Source organism: Diuraphis noxia, unplaced genomic scaffold (assembly GCF_037042655.1).
Source record: "Diuraphis noxia isolate RWA-SAM2 unplaced genomic scaffold, SU_Dnox_SAM2 contig0004, whole genome shotgun sequence".
In the NCBI taxonomy this organism is placed as follows: Eukaryota; Metazoa; Arthropoda; class Insecta; order Hemiptera; family Aphididae; genus Diuraphis; species Diuraphis noxia.
The window spans coordinates 55,886,400-55,907,126 of NW_028301714.1; the positions used below are offsets into that span (position 1 = coordinate 55,886,400).

General features: G+C 30.7%; 2 protein-coding genes across 5 annotated transcripts; one reads left to right on the forward strand and one right to left on the reverse strand.

Moving 5' to 3' along the window:
- Positions 1–943: 943 nt before the first annotated feature.
- LOC107166150 (terminal nucleotidyltransferase 5C-like) lies at positions 944–18,035 on the reverse strand. Of its 3 annotated transcripts, none has more exons than XM_015514697.2 (2): positions 17,741–18,035; positions 944–4,577 (listed from the first exon to the last, which is right to left on the reverse strand). In XM_015514697.2, the coding sequence occupies exons 1-2, from the start codon at positions 17,876–17,878 to the stop codon at positions 3,261–3,263; spliced, it is 1,455 nt and encodes a 484-aa protein (XP_015370183.1). In that variant the 5' UTR covers positions 17,879–18,035; the 3' UTR covers positions 944–3,260. The 3 variants fall into 3 exon arrangements, with proteins under 3 accessions (XP_015370183.1, XP_015370184.1, XP_015370185.1); XM_015514698.2 differs by lacking the exon at positions 17,741–18,035 and adding an exon at positions 7,188–7,559; XM_015514699.2 differs by lacking the exon at positions 17,741–18,035 and adding an exon at positions 6,566–6,717.
- A 273-nt stretch (positions 18,036–18,308) lies between these two features.
- Positions 18,309–20,140, forward strand: LOC149056210 (uncharacterized). 2 transcript variants are annotated; one of them, XR_016191462.1, is made up of 3 exons: positions 18,309–18,440; positions 19,265–19,358; positions 19,417–20,140. XR_016191462.1 is itself a non-coding variant. In XM_089226110.1 (3 exons), exons 1-3 carry the CDS (start codon positions 19,082–19,084, stop codon positions 19,676–19,678), a joined length of 432 nt encoding a protein of 143 aa, XP_089082236.1. In that variant the 5' UTR covers positions 18,459–19,081; the 3' UTR covers positions 19,679–20,140. The 2 variants fall into 2 exon arrangements, 1 of the variants encoding a protein (XP_089082236.1); XM_089226110.1 differs by lacking the exon at positions 18,309–18,440 and having other exon boundaries at positions 18,459–19,358; positions 19,417–19,530; positions 19,638–20,140.
- The last annotated feature ends 587 nt before the right edge of the window (positions 20,141–20,727 follow it).

The following is a 20,727-nucleotide window of genomic DNA, read 5'->3' on the forward strand; positions in this document are numbered from 1 at the left end:
ATTCCTTCCGCATATTTGGAATTTTCATGCGAGGGTTCACCTATACACTCCACGTTTCCACAGACGATATAATATATGTAATAGCCAATGCTTCCTCTCCGCTTTACAAATACTGTACACGGTTATAATACATTCCCAATGAATGTCATCGAGGATTCAATGATTTTTTTCCAATATATGTTATTCACCGACCGAATACTATACCTGGAATGCGTCTTCAACAGCTGTATTTCATCAGTATTTATAGTTGCAAATTATAGATTTGTTTCATATTATACGTTAATTTTTGGATTAGTTTTAAATTTTTGCGGACAAAAAATTGCACTGGAACAAAAAAGATGGGCGTGATGTGGAAATGGTGCAAAAATATTGAGTTCCATCTATTCAACCAAAACCAGGTATGCAGTCATTTAGCAGATATTTAATTTTCTATGCACACGGCGACATCATCGTACCCATATAATATATTCGGTATTCAAAATTTTCATGCGTGGGTTATCGACACCCCACAGACGATACAATATGGTTATAAATACTTGTTATTATTATTATTTGCTTCATCTTCACTATACATTGTTATATAGAAAAAATACTTGATCGAATAATTTTAGCGAAGGACTTGATTTTCCACTCACGTGTTTTTAACCGACCAAATACCTGAAATACCTACGTTTAGCACTCTTAAAATCATTACACGAAAAACGACTTATCTCTTTCGTGTTCATCGTAGAGATTGAGCAAAAAAATATAATTACCCTATACATTTTTACTCATAAATTGGAGACCCCGACGATGATCATTGTTACGCACGATGAAATCAGCATTGGTTATTAATTTATTATTTGAAAGCAGAACTTATACGCACAAGCGTATACACTTACCGCAAAAACTAATAATTAATATTATGTAAATATAAAAACTCCAATAAATCAACAAACAATAATTATTATACAAATAAAATGGTTTATATTTTTTGTTTAAAACATTATTACATAGTACACTAAACAAATACTATCTAATAATAATTAAAATATTCTTTTATTTAAAAATGATTAAACGCTAATGGTTTTCTTTTTCGTAACAATATTTTGAATATACGTAAAATATCATATATACTTTTAAATGTTTCATTAACACATAATATTATAAAGAGAAAAACTTAAAAAGACTTCAGCCTTATTATTTTTATATAAACATTTTTTTTTTTTTTACAAACAGTGCGTATTTTTGTGGTTTCACTCTAAACGCCAATCTGGTAATTATACAACAAAACAACAAAAGAAAAAGAGAAGGGGTATCAATTATAATAATTATATAATATTATTACCTACTGGAAGATGTGTATATATATAATATATATATAGTACGTACTACATACAGATCTCAGTAGACGGACATCTGCAACCGAGAACATATCGTCACAGACGATGAAAACAACATAATTCAAGAAGATTACATTAAGTTTATAATTACAATAATTTATAATAAGAATAATATATATTTATATATAATAATGTATGATGATGATTATAATAATAATAATAATAATAATAATAATAGATTGACATAATAATATCACAACATTGTATAACTCTAGGACATTCAAAATTGCTCGATAAAAAGACGTTAGGTGTATATAATTAAAATAATTTTTCATTACTTTTAAAAAATATTTTTAATACTGAACAAACATTGGATTGGAAGCTTTATGAAAAAAATAAATATTACGATTATTATTTTATGCATATTTTATACAAAAAATTGTAATAACTTGCGATACACATATGATAATATGTAGACAATATAATAATTATATTATAATCTGTATTTATCAAGTAGTGTACGAGCCTTAAACGAAAAACCGTTAATGTTATTATTTTTCATTGTAATAATAGCATGGTTTACAGACACTATATATAGAAAAGGATGGTGCACGCGCGGGTCACGAAGATGTTAATTTTCTTTCGTAAATATGTGTTCCTCAACGTAATATTATAATTTTTATAATTATATACACGTTTTACAAATAGGAATGTTTATTACAAACAATGCAATGTTATAAATATGATGTTTAATTTAATTAAAAATTTTTTTTTATATTTTATTTAATTTTTTAATTTTTTTTTTTTTTTGGGGGGGGGGGGAGGGGGTTTAAATTAATAAAAAAAGTTTAACTTTTACACACAATATTTGTAAGGGAACGATAAATAATATTATATAATAATGATTTATCATTAAACAGTTTAAAAATTTCGGTACGGTAACCGGTTCACATCATATATTTTGTATTTTTTGTTTTAGGAGATATTTTTACACGCGCACAATATGTTGTTATGGTATTTTTAATTTTGAGTAAAACAACTGTTTATATGTTGTAATTGTACACCGTGCGTAATACACGTTAATTCGCGTGCGCGTGTGTGTGTATTATATATACAAATATATTAAAAATAAAAATAATAAGAATAAGTCTCTCTAACTCGGGCCATAAGCATTTTTTCCTTAGCATATCAAACATACCAAGTATAACAGATATATATTATATTTACGACAGATTTGGGAATCGATAGTAACTTATTCATTACAAGACGATGTGCGGATAAAATTAATACAATATTGTTAACTGTCTAATGTGCTTCCGAATCAGAGATATGAATAAATTATATACATATAGGATTAGAAAAAAGTAAAAACATAATAATAGATTCGGTGTTTCATATGTTGGCCGTTCCGCTCTGTAAACTGCAGAATGTATTCACTCTTTTGATTCATATAATATAGATAATGTGCAATAGTCAACGATGGCTGCCAAAACGTAAAAAAAAATTGTAGCCAATTAAGTACGCAACGAAAGTAAATATAAAATCTTTTTTTTTTGTTCAACCTCATAAAGCCTAATACATTTTTATAAACGGAAAACGTACGTACAACGCAAATGCGCAATCATAATAATATATTAAACAAAAATTTGAATAAATTAACAGACATTTAAAGATAAATCATTCAAAGTCGTACGGACAATATACAAACGTGAAAATTTGTTCACTGGGTCGGCGCCGTTACGCGGGTGTCAAATAAAAATTTGTTGGGATGAAGGAGGCGGGCGAGGCAGAGTGCGAGAGACTTGTTTTTTTTTTAGAGATCATGTATATATATAATAACATAATATGAACATTTTTTTGTTAAATTGTTAAACGTATCATTAAAAAAAAAAAATAATAATAATAAAAATATTTAAAAAAAATCAAATTCAAACACACTTATGAAGGGCAATGTAGTTGTGCCGGCAATTGGCTGTGGTGTCCAATAGACATGGTCAGCTGCGGCTGTGGATGGTAATAGTAGTACATTCCGTGACCGGCCATCAGCCGCCACGACAATTCGGCGATCAGCGATAGGGTCTGATGCCTCTCATGTATCATCAGGCATACGGTGCTTTCTTCGACCACCTGTTTTAGCACGTTGAGGTATTGGAGCTTCATATATTCCTCTTGGGGGGCGCAAAAGTGATTTTTCAAATAGTTCTCTAGCTTAGCGCGCTGTTGGTGTATGTCGGAGAAGTCAATAAAGAACCTGGAGCACATATACCGTTCTAGCTTCTTAGTACCGTCACCGTCGTAGTCGGGTGCGTAGTTACGTAACAACAAATTACAGTACTTGAGCAGTCCGCCGCCACGAATCTCCTCTGGGTTCCTGGTGACGATCAGCTTGTTCTCCAGGTGGTACATGGCATCCCGGAAGTCACCGTATACGGATTCACCGACCACAGTCGGATAGAAACTCTCACTGATCGGCACGCCGCTGGAACACTCGTAGAACAGCAGTAGCGAGTCGAGCACGATTTGAAACGAGTCAACGCTGAACTCGAACGGCCTCTTCATCCGATCGACGAACTTGAGCTCGACGTTTCGCTGGCCCGGCAGCGTACCCAGCGATATCAGCGACCACCGGTCGCCGTCCTTGTTCACTTTGACCATTTTGCTCACGTATGCCTCCTTGATGCTGCACGGCGTCATACGTTTGCGGCTGACACCCTCGGGCAGCAAGTCGACCAGGGCCCGGAGCACAGCCGACTTGACACGGTCGAAATCCCGGTTCCCAGACAGACTGATGTTGAATATCAAGTCCAGGTCATTGTACGGTTGTGTGTCGGTGGTCAGCACGTGTGAGGCCGCTCCGCCGTTGAGTCTGATGCTTCGTACTTGGAAGCACGTGTCATCAGCATCCGACGACGGAGGTGCGGACCTTTCGGCCGGGAACGCAACGTCGTCGTCTTCGGGCGCGGCTTGGGCGCGCAGTCGGTCGCGCACCATCGCCACTAGGTCACGAAGACGCACCTCGAGTGTGGGGAAATTTCCACGGCCGTGGATGCTGACAGTCTCGTCCATCACGTCGTTCAGTCGGGCCACTTGTTCGTAGCTCAGGACGGCCAGGCGGCTGAGATCGGTTTGTTGTGCACGGCCGCCCGCAGTGGTGGCGTTGGTAGAGGCCCCGCGATGGCGGTCATCGCATGTGGACAACATGGCAACTGGTCGCATGTGGTTCAAGTCAGCTGTCGACACGTTTAAACGTCCGTTCTGCAAGAAAAAAACATACACAGAGTTGTGGTTAGCCGAATGGAAATAAAATGTGATTAATTATTAGTTTATTACATAATACATGGGTTGAACCAAATTCAAAATATGTTAAAACTAATACATCTTAAAAACAGACTAACTACCTACATAAGATTTAGAAAACTTAAAATGTGTCAAAAATAAAAATACCGAGAAAATCGCATTCAAATAATGTAGGTGCCTAAACCTAACAATAAATCTATTAAAGAATGATGAATTCGTTGATAATTTTTACTATCCTTAATGCGAAGCATTGTTTTTTAGATACTTGTAGGACGAATGGGAGTAGAAAAGGGATGGCAATGGCGAAGGTTTTGAGGAGGGACAAAAGAAAATCGATATTACCCAGTAATATAAAATAATCTACCATAAAAGAATTAACGTTTTTAAAGAAAACATAACATTACTATCAACACTTGTGATTAATATCATATAACTAATTGGAATTGTAAGCCCTTACCACATAGCGTTGACTCAAAAGTAAACGGTGATACACAATATACTTAATATTATAATAGTATTATATCTATCATGGATAATATGGTTGGTTGTTGTTCAAGGGCAAACGAACAAAGGTCGACGGTGTGCTATTATAATGTATTCTACCATAAGAAAGGTCGATTTCGAAATTATGCCAGTCAGAGTTGAGCATGTGCGCTGCCATATGTGTCAAGTTGTTGAGTCTCATACAATACTCATTAGTGTATAATTATATTGGTGTAGTACAGCGCCGAAACCTGCAGGTAACAGCCTATGTCATGTTCAAAAATTGAGCTCAATTCCCAAACCCAACTCTGGAGACTTTGTAGTAGATCATGGTTAGCAAATGATAGTATGATACCATGATTACCACAATCAGGTTAAGACAAAAGCCACACGAAACCACGACAGGGGGCGTAGCTGTGAGCTATGTAAATGCGTAAATGCCAATCCGTGACAGTTCGCAAATTTATAAACGGTCCGTCGTGTTTACGCACGTTGTGTTGACGATCGGGCACAGCAGCTGTGCACACCCGCAGACGTGTGACGGTACATGGATAGTGGCGCGGGTTACTAGCAGTTACATAACGATGACAGTCAATCGTGACGATCAAATATGCAGGCAATGATGAACACGATGACGTTATAACGGTCCCAGAAGTATGTAACGTCTACCTTAATTTGCGTTTATTCAGATCGATGGAAAACAAAAAAAAATACGATCGGCCCAGTGACGTAGCGACAAGTCGAAACAATGGTCGAGCTATGTTCAGACTTAACAGATTTTTATTCCATTAACGATAATCACAAGTGCCTCTCGGCAAATACATCCTAACGATAGCGAAATCACAAGATTATTACGTAAAAATCACGAAGGTTTTGTATTTTAAAAATAATGATATGCATAATTAACACGGTAAATTAATATTAGAAAATAATCAATATGACAATAAGCTTAATAATAATTCATAAATTTCAACGTTTTTCTACCACCATTTTTTTTGTTGACGCTGTCGTCGTAAACAATTTGATTTAAAATTTATAAAAACGAATATCTACGAACATCAACACATATACTCGCATATACTATACCAACGCGTCGTGGCGAATTTCATAAAATATTTGAACCGAAGAAATACGTCGACAAATCTGGACCATTGTGCCACCGACCTATCATTAGAGTCAAGGACGACAATAATGCAAAATTTTATTTTTATTGTCAGTGTTCGAATTGTTGATGTCTGACGATCGTAATACTTATTTACAATTCCTATATTGCGGTAAACAACCTTATGTTTTGCAAAGTTATACAGACAGTGAATACGACCTGCATTTCGAACTGAAGTCAATGATACAAATTATTATCGACGAGACTTAGTCTAATCAAATGTGTTATTTTATGCTTTTGACATTTTAACGATAGATAACGGAAAAAATCACGAAAATACAAAACATGGTAAGGCACTTACGTGCGACCTTCGCATATGGCCCGTAATATTATTATACTATCGCCGTAATCGAATTTCCGGTAACCGATAATAAAAAACACAAGAGAAAAAAATATCGGCCGTTCTCGATTCGTTTATAAAACGAAACAATATGTCACACACGACGGCCGTATAGTGAAACAGGCATAGATAATGTTATATATTATTATAAACGAACACGAATTATACGCCACGAGTTATCGATACCGGTGCAAGAATATTAACATTATTACTGCGGTGATAAATCGTGCTAGCAAAACGAAAAAACTTCATGGCGAGTGACGAGGAGTAGGTTTTTCCAGAGAGCAGCAGCTGCTCGCATACCGTGGGCGCGGCGGCGACGAACCTTCTGGAACGTTCTACGCGCCGCGTCGGGCGGAGTAGAGGGAAGAGGAACAGCCCCGCCGGGAACGGTACGAATTCTCGAAAGTTCTACGACGGCGACAATTAGACACTGCGTGCGCGGTTTTGTGAGTGAGGACTGGTGGACAATAATAATAATAAAACTATAATAAATATTTTTGTAATATTCATCTATTAAGCATTAGGGATGAGATGTGAATCATAAAAATTGATAAAAAAAAAAAAAGAAAAATTGGCGTACTTTGAGGTATTGGTCTTTTTCCATCATAATACGCGCCCCGGCTTCTGTGGTGTATCAGCGGCGATAGCTAATGCACACGATTTCGACAAGGAGCAGAGTAATGAGTTCACTCTACCTGCTGCACAGGTGCGTAGTGATGAGATGCTTTTAATCGGGAAAAATAAAGTTAATTTAATGAACGCACCACACACGGCTCGTATTGCAGTCGGAGGAACACGTGAAAAATACGACTAATACGAGTCCGTCGGTGACGACACAGCAGCAGCGGCTACTTGGTGACGAGCGATACGGTACGGTCCGGAGGGCGCACGCACACGCAACGTTACGTTCGGGCACCGCAAACGAAACGGAACTACTGCCACAGCACGGCCGATCCGCGATCAGTTGGCTGCCGGTGACGACCCGCGCTTAACCCCCACCACCCATCAAAGCACCGACGACAGCGACACCATTGCGCATTCGGTTGGGTTACCGCGCCATCACCACTGCCGTCTGCCACCGATCCCGCCACCACGTTTGGTATTTACCGTGTGGACCGGTAATTATTGTATGCAAACCTCCGCCGACGACAGTGACCGAAAGCGTCAGCCATGCGGGTGTTACAGCATACGGTCTAAAAATATCGTCCAAAGGGCAAGGCGAAACAGTAGAGTGGCGATGCCAGAAAAAATAAATACCGGCCGTATAATATCTAATTACTAGATAAGTCTTTCCGCTTTACATGCTAACGGTAAGTACTGTCAATAGTACAACAACTAACAAACGACCCATCGTATCGCGATAACTAATTACGTACCGTGAACATGGGGTGAGAATGAATGGGGTGAGCGGGTAAAAATGGGTTAACGGGGAAACCTTGGAAACTTGATTTTATCCACAAAATTTATAATAAATAATATTCATGATATTTAATATAATTTTTTTTTAAGCAATACAGCAATACTATCTCCCACAATCCTTTAAAATTCTATAACAAAAATTATTCAACCACCTATATAATACATACCTAGGTAGGTACTAACAATTCCTGAACTCGCATATTATTATGTTGTGTGGTTAATTCTATTGGGTCGAATATAATAATGCGGGTCGCCACAATTATTATAAATTGTAATTTGTAAAAACGCAACGACTAAAATGTAGTAAATGTTTTATAAATTCGTTTGCATCGAAAATTTACGATATTTTTTTCTGTTAAGTCAGAAGTTTATATAAACAATTCAAAATTAATAATTGAAATAACACATTTTCTTGCGTAGTTTAACTTACCTACATAATAAAAATACAATTGTTTGAAATAAAAACAAGAAAGCAATAAAAATTGTAATAGGTATGATCTCAATTATACTTAAAAGTAAATGTTGAACGTTCAACTAGATACGTCATAACACAATGTCAATACAATTTTTTTTCTATTATGCTTTATATAACTTAGTACAAACAACTACAACAATTTAAGTATAAAAATATATACATACCATTTCATATTTTTTTTAAATATACTAGAGAACAATTTCCAGCCAAGTATCACCAATGGGTGATTTCTTATTCAAAAAATATTCATTATTATTTATAATATCACCTGTACATATTGTGTATACCTTAATGTAAAATTAAAAAAATAAAAATAAAAATACTAGAACAAAATATTTTAAAAGTTGTGATTACAGATTATTTCAGGGGAATAACACTATTGTTGTTACTTGTTACTTACAGCAGTCAATTTTTATGATATCAGGTCAAAGGTCACACATGGTTTTTATCCCTGTTTTTATCATTTATCAAGATACTTTCAACTAACATTATATTATGTACAGGTGTAAATTTTTTTGAATAATTTTATCATTGTATTGAACAGTATTTTTGAACACGCATTACATACGAGAGAAAATAAGGGAAAATGGTGACGTAAGCATCCAAAATACGGTATGTTTAATGAAGAGGAAATAGGAATGAAAGGGATGACGAGGGATAGTGGTGGTTTATGTATTTATTTCCTTTTTTTATTATAATCCCAAATGGTCTGACGCCAACGAGAGTAGCGTGGGCGTCAGGCGATATGACGTCATTTGTACGACGAGAACTACGTCATAGGCAACACTACCATCAGGTCGGGAGCTATATTCCAAAATTCCTTAAAAGTGCATTTGCATCATCTGCTTTTTATTGAACTGTTATCTTTTAATACCTTACAGTAATTTCAAACTGGATTTATAACAATTAGTTTCGTTACATTTTTTGAATAGGTGATATATACTTTATTGGTTATTTTTTAAATTTTAACAAAAGATTTTTTTCAAAATAAAATAGGTATGTAGTATGTACGTTAAAAATCTAACATTTGTCTAATTAACTATCATAATATAGTTGCTATAAAATATACAATTCATATTTACACAATTAGCTAGGTAATAATAAGATTTCTTCTGTATAGTTAAATAGTTTATGGTATTTTTAAGACATACAATTACATAAATACACTTGACAAGATCATAATTCATAACTATAACCATGTTAAATACAATAGCTTAAACACTCACAGTAATAAGTTAGAAGAATAAATTATATTAATTTCAATCAATACTGACAACAATCAGCAATAAATAATTTCTTAATCTAAAAAACCACTAATTTTAAGTGATACATTTTTAATAAATAATTATCAGATATTTTATGTCCTCCGTATAAGTATTCAAAACTAAATTATAAAATTTTTTGATTTATGAAAACAGATTTTATTGTATCATTCGTTCAAAATGTTAAGTATCATATTTTTTTACAGTTAAGGTATTTAAAACAAATTGTGATGATACTTTTACAGTAATCAGGCCAAATTCAAGTTAAATTAATTATGACTACTACTACTGGTCATTATATTCGATAACCCTAGTTTAAATGTCAGTAGTATAATAATGATTAATCAACAAAATAAATTTAATATTCAATTCAATGTGTTTGTACAGGTATATAATTTATACATTATATTTATTTAAAATTAATAATTATGTACAGATATGTATGTTTGTTATTGCATGAATGTATGATATATTTCTACGGTCAGAATTGATTTATAAAAAATACCTCTTAAATATCAAATGCACTCGTATATTCGATAATATGAAACTATATATCAATTTATGTACCTAAACATTGAATAGTGTCATAATAATCATTAATTACAATTAAGCGTATGAAAAAATATATATAATTTTTTAATTCGGTAATTAATTAAATATTGTTCAAGAAAGCGCATCTATGAAAGGTAAACTTTATTAATTCAAAATGGGAAAAATTATATTATAATAAGATCTTATTTTCTACTCTTATCGTAGCGATTTCTACTTAATTATTATATAATATATTTAAAAACGTGAACATTTTTGAAGTACTAAGATTTACAAAATCTAAAAAACCCAAATAAAATTTTTAAATTATATACAATTTTGGAAAACCTATTTATTATTTTTATTTAAATATTAAAAAATCGAAGTTTAACGGCGTCAGGCAATATTTTAATCGATGAACTGTATTGGTTTGTACTGGAAGTTCTAAAATTAAAAAAAAAACGGACATCAGAATAATTCACAAACTAATAATAATATTAATAATGTTTTAAGATAGTTGCCATTGCATAATAATGTTCTAATATCGTTCTCAAGGTGAAATATCTAATACAAATTATTTTATTTCACCTAGTGAACTTCATTCACGTATTTATAAATTCGACATAAAAGAATACCAGGTTGATGTGTTACCCACTAATTTTTGGCTACTTCTAGAAGAAACATAATAACTACTGTAGTACTGTCCAATTGAAAATCCCAACGCTTGATTTTACTTATTATAAAAAGCAATAAATACAAAGAAAATAAATAATTTTGCCGACTTGATTGAACTAAAGTTGGTTAAAACTGAGATATTAAAATCAAATGTTATTGAAATGATATTTGAACATTAATAATAAAAATGAATAAGTAATAGCAAGTGGTTGAATATACCGGATTGAATAAAAATAAATGATCGACGTTAGTGAATTTTACATGTAAAAACCTAACCTAATTAATAATCAACACAATAGAATTGGTTAATATTAAGGATGACACAAAATGTGTTGTCCCCAAAATGGACACAAGTATTTCTTACATAATATGTTAATTAAATTGCTTAAAAATAGATTTAAAGATACGAGTGGGATATGTTCTAAAATAGATATTAAATAATTTCAATTGTGTACACTGTGGCGGTAACAGTACACACTAAACGTCTAAACCCTATTTATGCTATAATTTATAATACACAAATCATACATTTGCACAAAAAATATAGTATTTAAATAAAGTTGAAACTCAAACGCTATTTGTTGGAGAACATTTTAGATTCTGAGCGGAGTGATGAATGTATTGATTTTACCATGATGTGTTTTTTTTTTTGTGTCTGTCATCACGTTTTGGGGCAGTAAAAGTGCTTCGATTTTTGACTTCAGTACCTCGTTCAATCAGAAAGTGAATCTAGTTGGTACTTTGGGGGGTCAAAAGTGAAAAATTCTTAATACTTTTCTAAATAATCGGGATAAACAAACTAAAAATTAACGGAAAAACAGGAAATTTTACGCACGCTCATTTTTCGACAAAATCGATTTTGGTTTTTGATGTAACTTTAAAACAAATCACCATAGATACATGAAATTTTCACCGAATGTTTATATAAGTATATTTTATCCACCGTGCAATTTTCAAAAAATTTAGACTTAAGTTGAACTATTCATAGGCATTTGAAATTTTCGATCATTATTAGTTTTTTTTTTATTAATACCGATAAAAATTTATTTGTTAGGCAGAAAAGCTTGAAAATTTAATACAAGACTTCTAACACATTGTAACAATAGCAGTTAAAAAATATTAAAAATTCGTAGGCACGATTTTTTTTTATAAGCATTTAAATTTTGACTAAATACGTAAAAATTACGGCAATGTTCAAATTATTTTATGCTAGAAATTCATAAAAAATTTTCCTTTTATATCTAAGATTTGAAAATTTAATACAAGATTCCTGACATATTTTTATAATAGCAGTTGAAAAATAAAAGAAATACATTGTCACAATTTTTTTTTATAAGCATTTAAAGTTAAAATTTTGACTAAATACTTAAAAAATTACGGCAATGTTCAAATTATCTTAGATAGAAATTCATAAAAGTTTTTCTTTTTAATTCTAAGATTTGAAAATTTAATACAAGGCTCCTAACATATTTTTACAATAGCAGTTGCAAAATAAAAGGAATACATAGTCACAATTTTTTTTAAAAGCATTCAAAGTTTGAGTTTTGACAACATATTATGTAAAAATCACGAAAATTCATAAATTATTTTATGCTAGAAATTCATAAAAATCTTCTTTTTAAATCTAAGATTTGAAAAGTTTTAATAATCTATAATATATCCTAGACAGATAAACCGTCTTCGCTCAGAATCGTTTTTCGTATACAATGATATAATATCATTGGATTCAAATTTAATTCCATCCATTACAGTAACCCACTTGTAACCTACTGTACAGCAGAGTGACATCCACGACTTACCCGCCTTTTTTAAATATTATGATAGCAAAAACGTATGGCTTTTTTTATACATTAAAAACTATGAACATCACCATTTAAATTTTAAGGAATGAAAAATAATTAAATCATCTTATTGTGAATAAACTTGTCGACTAGATTTTTACTAAAATTACAGAAAATAGGGGTAAGAACCAGTGGCATGCGCAGGGGGTATATCCCCCAATGGGCTTTTTTTTTAGTCTTCAAATATGACTGGATTTTGGATCTCTATTTTTTTTTTTTTTGTATAATAATAAAGATTGAAAATAATACATTTTTTTTATGACATCCCTCCCCATACCAAATGCCTGGGCACTCCACTGGTAAGAACAATACAATATAATTATCTTCAGTACTTCAGCCATCTTTATGTTATCTTTATGTTCCAATTGGAAAACAAATAAATTAGAAAATAAGTAGGTGGTAAACTGAATTATTTAAATTCAATATAAGCTATTGTCAACAACTAGCAAGTGACTCATGCTAGGTCATTTAAAGAAAACTGTTTGGTATCGTCGCAACGGTAACATTTAAGGTGGTTCTCCTCCGTCGATTAATTGTGGGGGAGAGTGTGTCCACCAAGGACTTCAAGAGAACGTGCGTTATTACACAATCATAAACGTTCAAGTTAATATGCGAACGGTTTATTAATCTGAATCTCCGATCATACCTAACTTAAGTAGATATAATGCATTAAATATTGCATATTATGTGTTACTCTAACTTGGATGATGTATCATGTTATATTATATAAATACGATTGTCATAGTTATGTATATAACATTTGAAATATATCACTAATTTTTTAAGAATAGTAGAAAAACAAAATAATAAATAATAATATTGTATTATAATATATTGAACCAATGTCAGGGTAGTAGGTTAGTTTTTCAAGAGAGAATGGCCACGGCCTCGAAATACCTGAACAGTACCCGTGTATAATCGGCGGTTAAACGCATGATAACTATGCGGCTCAAAATTGATGTAATTGGTGCCTGGTGGTAAAGGTTTTTACTATTGCAACTTGAATATTTAATATTGCATAATTATATTCTACAATTTAAAATAGTTTTATGAATTGTAGTTTGAGGAAAAGAAAAATTCAATAACAATTAGCCACAATTTTTTTTCTTTTGATATTTTAAATTAAATACATAATGCATTTAAACCGTTATGCAATTTTATTCATATTATGATTAACTATTAAGTGTAATAAATATAAAGATGAGATAATTTGTTTTGAATATTTAAACTTAGATAGAAAATGTTATCGTCAAACATTGTTAAAAATATAATTGGGTATCTAAAATATGTGTAGGCGTCATTGCAAATAAAACTCATTCAAACCTTTTAATGTTACTTTCCCGCTGTATTTTCATTGTTAATATAACTTTAAAGAACTGCAACACAAGTGGGTGGAAAACTTCTATGGAACGTCGACCGGAAGGAGATGACCCGTTTTCATTCCGGTGGCGTATATCCGAGTTTTAAGTGTTTTGAAACCTCAACGTCCTCAACATTATAATATTATAATATTTATAAACGAATACTGCAGAATGTATCTAACATTCAAATTTAAAAAAAGTTAACTTCAAGTTTAATTGTACAAACAAGATTACAATAGTTGATACATTTTATAAGTAGTAAGAACTTATATAATATTATTTTTATATGTAACCAAAAAAAAAATGATAATAGGTATAAACACTCTAAACTAGAAATACTATTAAAACAATAATTTATATTTTCATATTTGACCAGTGATATTGCTGGTGTAAGTTTAGTCTTTTAAATAGATTTGCAACTTTCGATTTGGGTATACATATTATTTTAATAGCTTAACTCAATAGAGAATGTACTATCTGTTATTTACGTTAATTTTATTAAAACCGAGGTCCCGCGAATAAAAACGAATTTCTGAAGGAATGACCTTACTGCGTCATTGGGTACAACAATATAGATCTGCCAAAAACAACGTACTATTACGCTCTGTTTTAAGTTTTTTGCCTAATGTGGAACGTCTCGAACAAACTACAGTATGATAAGTAATAACTAATAAGTATACAAGGTAAACAATCAATATAATATGTTTATAGATGTGGTTAAAATCATAAAAACTACTAAGAAAATATATAATTTAACTTTCTTTACAATAAAATAAGGATTTATATTGTTCTTCATTAAACAATATCGATCTGATAATCGTTAATAAGTCATTCTTAACTGATTTATTGCGTGTTAGCAATTTATCTTATATACGACGGTCGGCGTTTGAACACATGCGCTATAGACTGGATATAATTGTGAATCACATTTTAGAACATAGTTGAAAAACAAAATCCACCAAACATTTTTCTTCTTAAAACACCCCAAAAATTATCTTAAATTATTTACTAAAAAATGTGGTCAATTACATAACACATTTTTGTGTACAAGTCATATATTTATTTGATCAAGCAGTAAAAATTAATAGTATTTTAAGTGAGCTGCAATGTTAAGTGAAGTATGGTATACCACAATGAACAGTATTAAATTCTATATAATTTTCAATCTATATAAATGATTTACAATACATAGATATAGAGAATAATGCACTACTATTTATTATTAAATCTTGATGAGGATAATTCTCGGGATAATTTAACCGAGTCATTGAGATGGAAATGAAAGCTAACATAAGGTGTCAGTGGTCTACAATAAATAGCGTATTAAATATAGTTATATGTTGAATAAAAAAAATAAGTTTTTATACCTTTTTGCGTAATCAAATTTTAACATAACAGATCATATTACACTTTAACTAGGTACGTACTAATAAGTGGAAAAAATAATATAAATTGTAATGTAAATGTATTTAGATACAATTATTATATTTATACAACCAGAGTAATCGTAGTCAATACTTATAATATACATTATACATATACTATTATTTGATAGATTTTATTTTAATAAATTAATTGTAGTAACAATTTACAATCAACTAGCAATCTAAATTCTAGAGTCGACGTCCACCACAATTTCTTTTAGACAGTATCGAGGTATTCGAGGTTGTAACTTAAAAGTTATAAGTATTAACGAATAAATATAATGTTATTAAGTTGAAATAAATAATTTTAATGCTTTAACTTGTGTAAGCAGAAAACTTTGTAGATATATATTACATTTATCCTTAAAATTAAACTTTCAATGAAGAGTAACTTAAGCTTTATACTTTAGAACAAAAATAAATTATTGATATGAATAGTCGGATTATTGATTAGTAATACATTAATAATACCTCGAGTAATAGTCTTTGTTTATCCTATTTATTTTCATAACAATGAAAAATACAGAACTAGGACTTTCAATTGTTATAATAAATATGAATATACTGCTAAATTGGTGGGTTAAACGTTTTAGGCGAAAAATAATCTTGATATTATATACTTACTTGTAAGTGGCTAGATATTTTTTCTGACAATTTTTAAAGCTAATACTGTTTAAAAAAAAACTTGGAATGGTATTATGTAGATAGGTCAAGAATTACTTTTCATTCGTCAAATATTATGACATTTTTTAATTAAGAATAGGAATTAATAATTATTCATAAATCAAGTTACCAAATAAAAGTAATAAAAGTAATAAAAACTATTAAGGTGTTAAATAATTTGATTATTTTTTTGAAAATGTAGTAGGTACTTAAATTATGTAATTTAACACGTTTAATTGTAGTTGAACATAAATATAAAATAAATTGTCCAACAAGCTAATGGTTTCACCTTCAAGTATCATTAGTGATACATTGTGCATCAATCATTTTAAAAGTAGGATTCACGGCAAAGTATTTTTATTTAAATTTGTGTAAGTATCCAATATTAGGGAGTAACTTAATTACAAATTACTGTAAGTAACTTACACGTAATATAAATTACATTTTGGTAGTAATGTTACAAAACTAGTCGTAACTTTAAAAAAAATATATATATCAATATATATGTAAATATTATAACATGATATCATATAAGTATTTTGTATTTTTATTTATAAATAAAATACTCTTGACTGACATTTTTCTTATACCTATTATTATTGCCTATTTTACTTAATGAATGTTACTTAAAAAAAATAACTTTTATAATAAATACCTAAATTATTTTTTAACTCCAAAGTTATGTAACTTGACTCTACCCTATAAAAAGTAACTTAACGTAGTTTAGATAAAATTTTGAAAAGGAATTAGCTCGGGAATTAGTAATGTAATTTAATTACCAAAAAAAGGTAACTTCCCCAACACTGTATCTATCTAGACTGAAAACAACAATTTGACCTATTTATAAATAACTTCTTTAAAAATTATCAAATTAGGTAACAGAATTAGGTACTATCGTGGGTTTGTATATTATAATTTACATTATTAAATAATATATTTTGATACTTCTGTTGCGTTAAATGCGTTGTAGCAGCTGGAACGCATTAACTATCAACAATAATATAATATTAATTATTTATAACGTCGAGAGTAAAGACGTCAGACGAGAACAAAATATGTCATTATCTCAATACAGGCTAAAACTGTAAATATTAAATATTATGGAAAAACGAACGTGAAAACCCGAACTCGGTAGACCGCAAATAGAACTTGCTGCCTGCCATCCACAAAGAAAGCGAAAACCAAACGCCACCTACTCCTCTTAACCTCCCACTACGCAAATAGCAACGCGACCCGGTCATTTCAAGACACAACCGGTCCGTGGTGGTCCGCCCCCGGATCGAACCAAAATTGGTCATGCCGATGGTGTACGACCGATATAAACATCAGTAATAATATATTTTATTATTTATTGCAAATATGTTAATAATATACCATTTCAAGACAAATATTGTATTCAACCCGGCAGCCATACACATATCTTTTACTGATTACTGATAAGTAATTAATAATTATACTATTATTATTGTCACACGTCACACTGACCTGCATTATAGGTAACGGCGTGCCCTGTTCGACGGATTTCATTTTCGACTGAAAGTCTCTGTAAACGTGCCTTCTTCTGTAGAACGAACAGATACCGTTTCTGTTGCAACTGTGATGATGGTAACCGTCGCTCCACATATTGTTATAAATCTTACGAAATTTACGCAAGTCAAAAATTGGCCTAAGTGTTGTAGTGCGATTATAATATTATCAATTGATTCAAATATATAAATGGTAACATCAAATAGGTTGGAAAAAATGAAACGACAACGAAAACAGTTAATTAATTAAAAACATTAACAATAATTATTTTTGGGACGAATGTTTGTTTGTCGCGACGATTATGAAAATTATAAACGCAATGAACTAGGAAGTAGTAGGAACAACAGTACAACTGTTGCAATCCTCAGTCGGCAAACTTTTATCTTCGAAACCGATTTTTTTTTTCGTTTGAATAAAACGTCCGGATTGTTGGTTGTTGGTTTCGCGCAGTGCACCGGCAACAACGGCTTCGATTGGCGCAGCTTGTGGTCGCCTGACGCCTTTAGACCTAAGGTAAGGTTGTCGAGTTGATTTGGTGGAGGAACCTACGCGACGTTGTCAGTTTTCCTACGTAAACCGAGGCTCGTTCGTGTCCATTATAATAGATAAGGCAATTTACTATTTTAATAGCATGATAAATTAAATTAAATTTATCACGGTAAGTAGTATCATTACTCATTAGTAGTCAGTAGTCACCACGAACTAAGATATATATTTATATTATATATATCTATCTTAGTCCGTGATAGTCACTATAATAAAAAAAATAGTAATTTGTTTACCCACGATTTAAGAAAGAAGATAGTTCTTTCTAAAATCGTAGTTCAATAGTTGTAGTAAAATGTACCACTACTACCACAGAATAAAATAATTTAGTACCACAGATATATATACCAGATTGCTAACTGTGATAAGACTTAAAGTTACCATCCGCCAATTAAAAAGAGGCCAATGGGTCTTATCACACGTATTGATTATTATTATTATATTTAATTATTATTATTATTATTATATTTAATTATTATTATTATTATTATATTTAATTATTATTATTGATCACACGGACTTGATTCTATTAATAAAAAAATTATTTTGGCGCCAAAAATATATTTTTTCAATTTTTTGTTTTTCACTTTCTAAAATTGTGTGAATTAATTTATTTTAATTATGCCTTCAAGTTTTGCAACTTGCGACTATGGTTGTAATAATCGAGATGGTCTTCCCAAAAACATTAACTTATTCCGATATAATGTGTAAAATTATTTATTATACCTATAATGGCTTATTTTACCTAAAATTATGTGTTCAAGATTTCCTGATAATGACTATAGTAAAACCGAAAAAAATCTTCAAAGAGAAAATTTCACAGAGTCCAAATTAAGTAGACTCTGTAGTGCCCATTTTAGATTGTCAGAATTTTTTGAAGCTTCTGAAAAATTAATATTAAAAGATAATGCTAGACCAAGTATTTTTAATTTTCAGACAACCCCTATTAAGAAAGTTGGAAGGAAAAAATCAATTGGTACTGTTCTCTTTTCCAGTAATAACAGTATTGATCACAGTTATAGTCGACCGAGTAATCTATACATAACATAACTACTAAAATATTAATATAAATGTGATTTTATTCCTAGGTACATCTTTCAATAATCAATTGTTGAACAATATTTCCAGTAGTTCAATTTTGGTAACTGATTCAATTATTGTATCTGAAAGTATAGTACTATGTTGTTTGACTTTAAGACCAAGTAAATTGAATACCTATTTGAATATTTATTTTTTTTGTAATTTCACTAAATTTAACCCCAATATTAGTGTAGTTAAAGAAAAACAAATTATGAAATATTACTTACAGATAGTTCACCACATACTCCACAATATACACCTTCACTTTAAAAAAAAATGCAAGAGAAAGATATTTGAATCTCCACATAAAAGGAGCCTAAAAAATAAGGTAAAACTTTTGCAACAGAAAGTTCGGAAACAAAATTTTAAAACAACTACTCTGGAGTTGTATTATTAATGATAATTGTAAATTAATATGGTGATTTAAAAAAAATTAGTAACTTTGCTTAGTCTATTGTAATATAATATTAGGTTTTTTGTTTTAACCTGATATGTTAGGCTTGTGTAATTTTATTGGACTAATTTTTTTAACTATTACCTATATCAAATGTGTAATTATAGCTTGTTTAAAATGTATGTATGTACTATGTTTGTTACCTGTAATTTATTCTTATGTTATTTTATGGAGATAAATAAAAAATAAAAAATAAAACATAGGTCTTATAATATTTAGGTAATAAAAAAAAAAAAAGGTTTTTTTTCAATTTTTCATTGTTATTAATAAAACAGAATTCTGTCACATTATAGGGTGTCCACCCTATAATATAAACCACTGGGTATCCTTCCTAGTCACCTAAATCATGTTACCTGTTTTCTTTTTACTTGTCATTTATCAAACCTACTTACTATACAAAAATATGTATAGATTGTAGATTTATTTAATAAAATAAAAAAATAAAAATAAAAAGTATATGCTTACTTATAAATTTAGTCAAGATGCTCTAGTCATTTTTTGGTTTTATGCAAGGAAAATTTGGACATAACAACAATCCAAATTGTTTGCAATTTAAGCATGCACTTAAAATCATTTTAATACATAATTCAATAAAGACGAGTTCTGCTTCTGGCAATTGTACACTATTATCACCAAATGAAGATTCTCTTTTTGCGATAAAATGGAAATATAATAAACCAGAAGAACAAGAAAATGATGATGTGGATTATTTTTATTAGTAGAACAACTAATAATACATTTCTTAATTTAATTACTGAAAATATATTATATTATACATAGTAGCTACGTTGTAAAAAAACTCATACTGATCTTAAAATGTAAATATTGTATTGAAGCCATGATGTACTCACCTGAGTATGAAGAT